The sequence below is a fragment of the Megascapheus bottae genome, chromosome 6 (genome assembly GCF_031878675.1).
Source record: "Megascapheus bottae isolate mThoBot1 chromosome 6, mThoBot2.hap1, whole genome shotgun sequence".
NCBI classification, from domain to species: Eukaryota; Metazoa; Chordata; class Mammalia; order Rodentia; family Geomyidae; genus Megascapheus; species Megascapheus bottae.
The window spans coordinates 769323-781783 of NC_143514.1; the positions used below are offsets into that span (position 1 = coordinate 769323).

Sequence of the window (12461 nt, forward strand, 5' to 3'; positions counted from 1 at the left end):
TTTGCATGCATCCAAATGGTTTATATATTTTATTCAAATAGTTTATATTTTATTCAAATATTAACTTTCTTTAAATATATACGTTACTCTGTTGAGACATGTAGCTCTTTGGATTAGAAACAGCTTTACAAAGTTCTTCTATATCACTCTAAGTTAAGTAATCTCAATTGTGCCCCTAAAACATGTACCTTTTAAAAATACTGGGTTTAAAACCTAACAGAACACTCAATGTAAAACCCTATGATTCAGGGTAGGAAACATAATTTCACATAATTCATGTTTCAGGAAGAAGCCTATCTAAGCAGATTAACAGACAGAAAGGAAAAACCTAGCCAGTAATCTTCCTAGCCTTGTGACCTGCAAGTACAAAGGCATTCTTTAAAACGCACGGTTAAAAAGCAGTACAAGTGCTGAGAGCTGGTGGCTCACGCATGTAATTCTACCAGGAAGGCTGAGCTCTGAGGACCACAGCTCAAAGGCAGCCCAGGCAGGAAAGCCCAGGAGACTTTTTTCTCGGCTAAACTACAAAAAAGCTCAAGCACCTAGAGTTCAAGCCCCATGACTGGCAAAAACAAAAACAGAACAAGTAAATTCATTAGTTCATTACAAGCTGTAGTTAGAACAAGAGAAAAAAAGAATCAAACCTAGCATTTTTATTTGTTTTATTGTATAAAACCAACTACTTCCAGTATTTACTTTCCTTTTAAAGAATGCATTGATGGCCGGGCACAATGGTGGGGCTTGGCTCAAAGGTAGGGCGGTAGCCTTGAGCTGAAGAGCTCAGGGACAGCGTCCAGGCCGAGTACAAGCCCCATGACCCACCAAAAAAAAAAAAAAAAAAAAAAAAGAATGCACTGATGGGCAGAGTTCCTCAAAGGTTATTTCCTAAACCACATACCATCTTCTAGAGCAGGGAGTGGTGTCTCATGCCTGTAATCTTAGCATTCTGGAAGTTGAGATCTGAGGATCTCAGTTCAAAAGCCAGCCCAGGCACTAAAGTCCATGAGACTTTTCTCCAGTTAACCATTAGAAAACTGGAAAGTGGTGCTGTGGCTCAAGGGGGTAGAGTGATAGCCTTGAGCTGAAGAGATCAGAGACAGCACCCAGACCCAGAGTTCAAGCTGACCAAAATAAATTAATAATAAAGATATTCAGGGAGCCGGGAGTTCGGTCTAGTGGTACAGTGCTTGCCTAGCATGCATGAAAATCCGGGTTCGTTTCCTCGGTACCACATACATACAAAAAAAAAAGCCAGAAGTGGTGCTGAGGCTTAAGTGGTAGAGCTCTAGCCTTGAGAAAACCCATGGACAGTGCTCAGGCCCCGAGTCCAAGCCTCAACTGGCAAAAAAAAAAAAAAAAAAAAAAAGATAATTTAGCCAATAATTACTTAAAACCTACAAATCCTACGGAACTATACAGAAGACCATATTGTATCCATACATTTATATTCACAAACTTAATCTGTATCAACAAGAAAACTAAGTACTCAAACAAGAACCGGCTTGGTGTTTCAACTGATATTATGAACTTACCTCCACAATTTTGAAATATTTGAGCATTATCTAATTTGTTTTACAAAAAGGCCTATATATGTGTGGATCCCCAGGTTTAGCAATTATTTTAACAATTAAAAATATAAATGTAATGGAATCTGTCATTTTTCTTTCACAGCTCTAGTATCTATTTTACATTCTCTTGCTGGAGACAATTCTAAAAATGGTATGTGTCTCAGATCTTAATGTGCAAAAGAATCTCCTGGGAATCTTTTTTTTTTTTTTTTTGCCATTCCTGGGCTTGAGCCCTGTCCTTGAACTTTTTCAACACTTGAGCCTCAGCACCACTTCCGGCTTTTTTCTATGTATGCGGTACCAAGGAATTGAATCCTGGTCTTCGTGCATGGTAGGCAAGCACTCTACCATTAGGCCAAACTCCCAGCCCCCTGGGAATCTTTTTTAAAGGCAAGTTCTCATTCAGAAGAGGGTTTAAAAAAAAAAAAGCAAGAGTGAATTTCCAACAAGCCGAAATCATGACTCCAAGCACATTGTTTTTGTTTTGGTTTTTTGGTCTGCCATGGGGTCTTGAAGTCAGGACCTAGGCTAAGATTATTACAGGAGTGAGTCACCAGTGCCTGGCTTTAAAGCATAATGCCCTAAGTTCAACCCTGGTACCTTCTCTACTCCCCAAAACTCACGAAGTTTAAAAAAAAATTATGCAGCTGGGGACTGAATTTAGAGCTTTTATACACATTAGGTAAACAAACTACTGAGCTACCTTCCCCATCCCTCAATTTTTTTTGAACAGTAGAGATAGCTACTAGTGATTGTTTATAGTTTAAATATCTAGCCTTAATAATTTATCAACCTAACACTTTTCCATCCGTATCTCACTCCATCCTTCATATGTAATATTTTTATCAGTTATTTCTACAACCCAGGAAACTTGCATCTTAGGCTTCCCTCTACTTATCTTTTTTATCTATTTTCACCAAGCTTTTATCTAGGTACATCACCATAAATACCCTTAGCTTTACCTCTTTTCTACTCTACCATCTCTGTATTACTTATATACTAGCTAATCCACTTTCTGCTTCTCCAGATGAAATGTCTCCTAACATAGATACACATAAGACACTTCTAAACACAGGCCCCAGTAGATATCCAGCTCAAAATAACTCAGGCAGCCAGGTCTGCAATTCACGAGTACAGTGCTTGTCTAGCCCCACCCCCCCAAAAATGGAATAAAAATATCTCAAACTGAACTCACAAATACTTAACCCCACAGCTTGTCTAACCCTACATTTCTTTTTCCTTTGCCAGTCTTCAGACTTGAACTCAGTCTTCGGGATTGTTCCTGAGCTTTTGCTCAAAGCTCAAGGCTAGCATTCTACCACTTGAGTCACAACACCACTTCCAGCTTTTTCTGTTTATGTGTTTCTGAGGAATCGAAACCAGAACTTCACACGCACACTAAGCAAGCATTCGACCACTAAGTCACATTCCTAGCCCATATATACAATTCCTTTCTACAGCATCTCATGGTAAGACTGTCTCAACTCTACCCTGTCATTATTTGCATTCTTTAATACCCATACCAGTTCCTGATTACTAAGCTACCCTAACCAGTCTTCTTGTGCCCACTCAATCTCATCCTTACACTTTCATGTAATCTTTGCAAATGTAAAGTAGATGACTTTCTCCTGAGATTCGCCAAGTACTTCATTACCTTCAGAAAAAAAGTGAGCTTTTAAAGATTTATCACATAAAGTTCTTTCTACTCTTCATTGTCCCTCTTTCATTCTCTTCCCCATTTTCTCTTTTCTCTCCTCTCCTATTTCTCCTTCCTCCCCTTTTCCTTCTTCCTTCTCCCCACTGTCCTCTGTCTCCTGGCTCCCCACTTGCCTCTTCTCAACTCCAACCACCCCTAAACAGTCAGGATTTCCCCTTCTTCACTGTCAAGTTGTTTGTAACTCTCTGAAAATGTCTCTATATCTCCATAAGCTATTAAGTCCTCTCATTAAAAAAGTTCTTATTCAGGGCTAGAAATTTGGCCTAGTGGTAGAGTGCTTGTAGCATGCATGAAGACCTGGGTTCAAGTCCTCGGTACCACAAACACAGAAAAAGCCATAATTGGTGCTGTGGCTCAAGTGGTAGGGTTCTAGCCTTGAGAAAGTCCAAGGACAGTGCTCAGGCCCTGAGCTCCAGCCCAGGACTGGCAAAAAAGAAAAAAAAAGTCCTTATTGGGGCTAGTAGTGTGGTCTACAGTAGAGTACTTGCCTAGCATATACTAAGCCCTGAGTTTGATTCCTCAATACCAGATATACCGGAAAAGGCTGAAAGTGCTGCTGTGTCTCAAAGTGATAGAATGCTAACCTTGAGAAAGCTCAAGGGCAGAGCCCAGGCCCTGCCCCACCCCCGACCCCCAAAAAAATTCCTTACTAGCTGGGAATGTGGCTAAGAGATACAGTGCTTGCCTAGCATGCCTAACATAAAACAGAAAAAGCCAGAAATGGCGCTGTGAGTAATAGAGTGCTAGCTTTGTGCAAAAGAAGCTCAGGGCCAGTGCCTAGAAACTGAGTTCAAGCCCCAGAAATGGCAAAAAAGAAAAAAAGTCCCTACCAGCACGGTGCCAGTGGCTCACACCTGTTATCCAAGCTACTCAGGATGCTAAGGTCTAAGGATCATGATTCAGAGCCAGTCTAGGCACAAAAGTCATGAGACCCATCTCCAATTAAACATCAGAAAACCAGAAGTAGTACAGTGGTTCAAAATGACAGAGCACTCTGGGCCAGGAGTTTGGCCTAGTGGTAGAATTCTTGCCTAGCATGCACGAAGACCCAAGTTCGATTCCTTGGTACCACTGGTGCAGAGGCTCAAGTGGTACAACTCTAGCCTTGAGAAAGTCCAAGGACAGTGCTCAGGCCCTGAGCTCAAACCCACGACTGGCAAAAAAAAAAAAAAAAAAAAAGAGCACTAGCCTTGAGCTGAAGAGTTCAGAGATAGCGCCCTGGCCCAGAGGTCAAGCCCCACAACCAACCCCTCCCCCCCACATACACACACACAAAATGTCTTTCTAATCAACTCCAGTCTGAATTAGGCAAAACAAGACCCTATTCCCTCTACTACTGAAACTGATTTATAATTGCTAGTCTGTTCATCCTGCTTCTCTCCTCCCTTCCCTCCCAACAGACCAACTGAGAGTACAGTACAGGACATGAGTCTCGATCCAAATGCTGAATTAACTATTTTGAAGTATAGTCATTGGGGCCAGGAGTTTGGCCTCGTGGTTAAAGTGCTTGCCTAGTATGCACGAAGACCCGGGTTCGATTCCTTGGTACCATATATATAGAAAAAAAGCCGGAAGTGGTGCTGAGGCTCAAGTGGTAGAGTTCTAGCCTTGAGAAAGTCCAAGGACAGTGCTCAGGCCCTGAGCTCAAGCCCAGGACTGGCGAATGAATGAATGAATGAATGAATGAAGTATAGTCGCTGATGTCTATTTTGAAGTATAGTCACAGATAAATATTATGGCTAGATATTTAAACTATAAACAATCACTAATAGCTACCTCTACTATTAAAAAAAAAAAAGAAAAAGAAAATCGAGGGATGGAGAAGGCAGTTCCGTAGTTCAGTGCTTACCTAATTTGTACAAAAGCTCTAAATTCAATTCCCAGCTGCATAATTTTTTAACTTTGTGAATTTTGGAGAGCAGAGACGGAACCAGGGTTGCACTCAGGGCATTATGCATGCTATGCAAATATTCTACCACTTGAACCACAACCTAGACATTTTTTATTTTTCTTATAAGGTCTCAAATGTTTTTGCCAGGCAAGACTCATCCCTAGATCCTACTACCTCTTCCTCTAGAGTAGCAAGAATTACAGACTATAAATAATCCTTGACTTATTTACAAGTTAACAGAACTTCATAAGCCTTCACAAATATAAAAATGCAAAATATCCTAAGTACTTAATTCCCAACATTCAATTATTAATACTGGAAATAAAACCCTCCCTACTATATCTTAAACAAGAATACTTAAGTTTTACCAACCACAGTATTACTCAAATAAGAGCACTAATCTCTTCTCCAAAGGCATGACACACTGGTATAAAACTTGTTATCTTTGCCTTTTCTGACTCCCTAATGTCCTCTGGTAATGCTTAGCAGAAATAAAAGTCCCTTACCTATCCCAAGATTGTTTATGTCAGTCAAAATATTTCCAGAAAATATGAAATACTAAACAAATCTAAACTATTGTGTTAACTTCCACCCCAATATCCACCAAATATTTTACAGTTCAAGTTTTAAGTTTCATGGGCTAATTCAACCTATCCCATACTTTGCTCCAATAGCTGAAAATAAGACTTAAATTCCAGGACTACCAGAGCAAAAAGATCCATTCAAAATCCTTAATATACTTACACGGTTGAAGTGTTTAGTATCTAAATTTATAATCTGACAATCTGACATGTTTTTTATAATAAATCTCAAGGTAAGTTGTTGGTACAGTCAATTTAAATTTCAGCTCCATTTTTAAAAATTGGAAGACAAAAATCAGCAGGGAATATTTTAAGATGTCTTGTTGCCATACAAACTTGAGCCACTATAGACTAAAAGTTTACCCTTACAAAACCAGAATTTCCCCTTGCAAAGTTTCTGGTACATTTCCCAGATAGCTTGCTGGTCTATTAGACCAGAAAATGTGCTGCAATTTGTTACACTAAAAAAGTGACAGAGTATGTTAGATCAGCTCTCAGCAATACTTGTGGTTAACTGTGGACAAGACTAGAACTGTTTTTGGTCTCCTTCAAAGTATTTATAAAAATAGGATTCCTAAGCCTTTGAGTATCTCGAAAGGGCAGATTTCCTTTAAAAAAAAAAAAAGGAAAAAAGAAAAAGAAAATCTACTACAAAAGTCAGCACTTCAGTACCTGATTGTAGTAACAAGGCCAAAATCCAAGACGAAGCCCCTTTATTGCACACCGTGTTCCAACATCGAGGGCAGCCCCATCTTGCGACCTCTCCAGATTGGCTGCTCCTGCTCTCTCTACTGCAGAGAGAACTTCAATTAGAGAAATTCTGAAGTTCATAGATCTAAACTGGATGCTCTCCTCATTGGAGGCTCTGAATAGTAGGACTCCATAAAAAAGATGAGAGTTAGAGGAGGTTCAGATAAATCTAAGTGGCTTGAAACCACTATAATATAAGCAGCTGAGAGTCTTATGATGCAATGATTTACAAAAAAAAATTCTTATAGGAAAAAAAAAACCAGCAGCAAACACTAAAATACCAGTGATCTGAAAAATCAGGGCATATAATCATATATCTCTAAAAGGTGAAATAATCATCAACAGCTTGAATTTATAATATATACAGTATAAATTTATAGCTGACCATTCATGTTTATAAATCTTATGAGAAAAGCAAGCAAAAAACCCTAGGACATATTCTTTTTAAAGCCCAAAACTTCATTGAAAAAAGGGTTACATTGTTGAGGAAGGCACCGTTTCCCTGCTGACTTAAGCCTAGCTGCCCAAGCAAGGTTCTACAAAACACCGTTACCTATAACAGTACACAGGCAGAAGGAGCGGAGGCTATGGTGGTTTCCCTAATGACATTCTCAAGTCACATAAATGGGGTGTAATTCTGGAACAGACTGCCAACAAGTTACTGAAAGTAGAAACAAAACCACAAAAACCTGGCAAAGACATAGCCCCAAACCCTTATGGGTCCTATTAAGACACACAAGTTCACCTACACTAAAGTCTCCTCCTAGCTACCAGACCTAAATTACATGGTCCACACTAACATTGATTTGCAAAAGAGTGGATTCGTTTCTCAACTGGTTTTCCATAAAAACTTGCAATGATGGCTAACACGTATAAAGCATTTCTTCAAGCAAGTAACAAGCCCTGCCCAAGAGATTTTAGTAATTAAAATTTGTAATTAGAAAAATAGCCAATTTTGAAGTGCTTTTTATCTTCATGAATTTTTGTTTTTTTCTTGTTGGTCATGGGATTTGAACTCTGAACCTGGGCACTGTCCCTGAGCTCTTCAGCTCAAGGCTACCACCCTACCCCCTGGAGCCACAGTGCCACTTCCAGTTTTCTGGTAGTTAACTGGAGATAAGTGTCTCATGGACTTTTTAGTACCTGGGCTGGCTTTAACTCTCTGATCTCAGCCTCCCGAGTAGCTAGGATTACAGGTGTGAGCCACCATGCCTGGCTCTTCATGAATTTTTATCCGTTTGTGCTGGTATGTGCTATGCAACAGAATGCTGTTAATACTATTGAGACACTACGTTTACTGAACAAGTTAACAATAATTTTACCTTACCTGAGTGTGAAAATTTGAAATGGTTGTTGTTTCAATATCTTTCTTGCCCAAAATTTCCATTTTCACTGGAGTGTTGGGGAAATTAAAAGCAAAGTAGTCCAAAAAGTCTGGAAGATAAGCAGCCGCTCCATGCACTATTGCTAAAGCATAATAAGCAGAATTTTTCTCATTTTCACTGAATGTCAAAGCAAGAAACTCCTCAGAAAATCTCTCCATCTCCATTGGAGACAAAAATGAGAGTTCATCCATGTATGCGTGAAGTACCAGAGCACCACCGTTGGACTGGTGTTCCTCGTGAATGAAGTTGCTAAATTTAGTACCTGTTTTTAAGAAATTTCTACGAATTGAATGTTCCTGGTGAGTTGTAAAGGGTGTTTGTACTCCCTGGGGTACCCGATATTCTTGCATGCCCAAATTTAATCGGCACAGCTGTTCATCTTTCAGATACCTGAAGGACTCCTTATTAACTCCTGAAGTGCTGTTTAGTTGTCCTTGGGTGAGAATCTCTTTACTGATTCGAGTCAGGCCAGCACATACGGTTTGCACTTCTTTGTTGTACATTTTAAGGCGTCTTCCTCGGACGTCTTCTCGATGTTTCTTTTTCTTTTTCTTCTTTATTTTCTTCAAGACAAAATCATCGGCTCTCTGGGTTTTACCATTTTCATCTGGTGTTTCTGGCCACAATAATTAAAAAGAAGTTAGTTGCTAGGACTAATGTTAACATACAAGTTTCTTAAGGTACTTGATCCCAAATCAAAAAATTGCCTCCTCTCAAATTCAAAATGTCTGTCATTGCAACATGCATCTTAAGACAAAGATCTTAAAATATAGTAACATTCTGGATTGACAATTGTTAAAAAAAAAAAAAAAAGACACAAAGGCTACAGATGAATCTTAGTGGTACAGAGTGTTTCATGTATTTATGCCAGTCCTGGGGCATGAACTCAGGGCCTAGGCACTGTCCTTGGGCTTTCTCAAGGTTAGTACTACCTCTTGAGGCACAGCACCATTTCCGGTTTTTTCTGTGTATGTGGTATTGAGGAAATAAAACCCACGGCTTCATGTATGCTAGGCAAGCACTCTTATCACTAGGCCTTGCTCCCGGCCCCCAGAGTACTTCTTTAGTATGTACATGTCCTTGAACTCAATCCCTAGCACCATTATAATATGACAAAATCTAGTGGAAATTTGCAGGTAATTTATTTTTTATTTTATTTATTTATTTAAATTTTGCCAGTCCTGGGCTTGAGTTGAGGGCCTGAGCACTGTCCTTAGACTTTCTCAAGGCTAGAGCTCTATCACTTGAGCCTCAGCACCACTTCCGGCTTTTTTCTATGTATGTGGTACCCAGGAATCGAACCCAGGTTTTCGTGCATGTTAGGCAAGCACTCAACCACTAGGCCAAACTCCCGGCCCTGCAGGTAATTTAATACATGCTAAATTGTGTGAAATTTTTCAGTAATCCTTGTAAATCTAAATTGAAGCATGTCAAATTTCATTGTCTTGTCTGTCAGTCTATAAATTTACAGTTAAAGGCAAACTTGAGACCAAAACCATTAAGATACCAGTTTTTTTGTCCAACAAAATAACAGATTTTTTTTTTAAATCTATTTGGGCAACTGATTTTTGGGAAGTCATTTTCAGATATTATTGAATACAAAAACTGATAAAACTATGACCAAGAAAAATTTAGTGATATGTAGCTAAAGCCTCCAAAATACATATAACCCTCAGATCCAGAAATTTCCTCAAACTTATCTAATAAAATAATTTATGATCTGCAAAGATATACATGATAACATTTTTAAAACAACAAAAACAGAATCTTCAAAGTGCCTACTAACAGAGGGAACTAATTATAAATTACAAATTACATTATCTAGCCTTTATAAATTATAGATTAAAAACAGACACAAAATATAAAGTTAGAAAATATTTACACTGTCCATCTTTAACAACCTACATACCTAAGGATCTAATACCCTGCAAACTGAAGGGAGCATTAACAATGGCTACTCCTGATGGGATCCTTTAGCTCTGAACTTCACCTAGCAGTACACTTACCCCATTCTAGACTTTAAAAAACCAAAGTTCATACCTGGTGAATATAACTATAACCCCTCTATACATTACATTAAAATAAATAACGAATTTCAGAGATGTGCATCTTAAGCTTTCTTTCAACTACACACACACACACACACACACACACACACACACACACACGCCCGACTCCTTTTTGAATACTAAGTACCTGCCGAGTACCTGGTATACTTATGGGTACTAAACCAAGGGTTCTGACTAAAGTACAATCAAGTTAGTTGGATAAGAACAAAAAAGTATCAGGCAGTGATTGAGTAGGCTGCTCACTGTGTTGGAGAAGAACTTTTGAGAAGACAGTATTCAGAATGAGTCCCAAACAATAAAAGACCTAGGAGGAAACAATCCAGAGAGAAGCAAGGGACCTCCAGAAAAATATATATACCACAGGAATTAATTGTAATTTTATCTATAGGCAATACGATTATAAAAACTAGTTTCAGGGCCGGGAGTTTGACCTAGTGGTTAAAGTGCTTGCCTAGCATGCATGAAGACCCGGGTTCGATTCCTTGGTACCACATACATAGAAAAAAGCCGGAAGTGGTGCTGAGGCTCAAGTGGTAGAGCTCTAGCCTTGAGAAAGTCCAAGGACAGTGCTCAGGCCCTGAGCTCAAGCCCAGGACTGGCAAAAAAAAAAAAAAAAACTAGTTTCAGATGGTGCTGGTGGCTCATACCTGTAATCCTAGCTACTCAGAAAGCTGAGCTTTGAAGATCACTGTTCAAAGCCAGCCAAGGCAGGAAAGTCTGTGAGATTCTGGTCTCCAATTAACAACCAGAAAACCAGAAGTGGAGCTGCGGCTCAAAGCCCTGCCCTTGAGTGAAAAAGCTCAGGGACAGTGCCCAGACTAAAGGGTAGGGTAGTAGCCTTGAGCTCAGGGACAGTGCCCAAGCCCAGAGTTCAAGCCCCATGACACACACACACACACACACACACACACACACACACACACACACACAAAATACATACATACATAGCTTCTTTCCTGCTTATTTTCTCATTTTCTATAATAAATCTAGTTTCTAATTTTATTTTTAAATGCCTATCATTGATTAACAACTCCAAGATAAAATGGCTTTATTTTCAACTTAGTAAGAAAAAAAACAAACATAGAAATCTTTAGGATAAAATAGCAGATAAAGTCCTAACCAATCCCCAATTCTTTTCTTGGAGGGGGCGGGGGAAGGTCGGTTGTGGGGCTTAAATTCTGGGCCTGGGCACTGTCCCTGAGCTCTTCAGCTCAAGGCTACTGTCCTTAACCGCCCCCCTTTTCTTTTTTGCTTTTCGCTAGATCTGGGACTGAACTCAGGGCCTGGGCAGTATCCTTGGGCTTTCCTCAAGGCTAGTGCTCTACCACTTGAGCCATAGAACCACTTCCGGCTTTTCTATGTAGTATCGAGGAATCAAACCCATGTTCTTTTTTTTTTTTTTTTTGCCAGTCCTGGGCTTGAGCTCAGGGCCTGAGCACTGTCCTTGGACTTTCTCAAGGCTAGAGCTCTACCACTTGAGCCTCAGCACCACTTCCGGCTTTTTTTTCTACATATGTGGTGCCGAGGAATCGAACCCGGGTCTTCATGCATGCTAGGCAAGCACTTTAACCACTAGGCCAAACTCCCGGCCCCAAACCCATGTTCTTGTGCATGCTACCCAAGCAGTCTATCACTAGCCCAAATTCCTGGCCCCAATTAAGTGTTGAAAACTCCAATTAATCCTATCTGGGAAGAAAAAGTTCCACAAATTTTATAGAACAAGGCCAGGTGCCTCCAGCCTGTAATCCTAGCTACTATGGAGGCTGAGATCTGAGGATTGCAATTTAAAGCCAGCACAGTTACTAAAATCTGTGAGACTCATCTCCAATTAACTACCAGAAAACTGGAAGTGGCACTATGGCTCAAGGGGGAGGGCAGTAGTCTTAAGATGAAGAGCTCAGGAACAACACCCAGGCCCAGAATTCAAGTCCCACGACAAAAAAAAAAAAGAGAATTTACAAGGTACAATATACATGGTAGCTTCAGTGTTCTGTACAATTTCTCAAAATAATCGAGTAAGAGTTTTAAAAACTTGAAATTAAAAAAATTAAAGTAGCTGGGTGTGATGGCTCATGCCTGTAATACTAGTTACTCAGGAGACTGAGATCTGAGATTCAAGGTTCAAAGACAGCCCAGGCACAAAAGGACCTGAGACTCTTAACTCCAATTAACCACCAGAAAACCAGAAGTAAGGTGGGGCTCAAGGGTAAGGAAGTAGCCTTGAGCTAAAGAGCTCAGGGACAATGCCCAGACCCAGGGGTAGGGCGGTAGCTTTGAGCTGAAGAGCCCAAGAGAGCGCCCAGACTGAGTTCAAGCCTCATGATCCACAAAAAAAAAAAGTATTTTTAAAGTACAAGTCAAAGATTTTAACGTACACAGACACCAAATAATTTGTACTGCTTACAAAAGCAGGAAAAAAAACTTCATTTACAAATATTCCTTGTAATTATAGAGATCATGCATCAAAATATACAAGTAATCAGACTAAACTGGCAAAAGA

General features: G+C 39.7%; 1 protein-coding gene across 1 annotated transcript in view; it reads right to left on the reverse strand.

Annotated features, from left to right (window-relative positions):
• The window catches only part of Rsbn1 (round spermatid basic protein 1), a 52212-nt gene that overhangs the window by 25498 nt on the left and 14253 nt on the right, over positions 1-12461 (reverse strand). The window contains exon 2 of the mRNA XM_090334071.1: positions 7835-8508. Coding sequence (XP_090190197.1) covers positions 7835-8508 — 674 coding nt within the window. The remainder of the gene's footprint in view (positions 1-7834; positions 8509-12461) is intronic.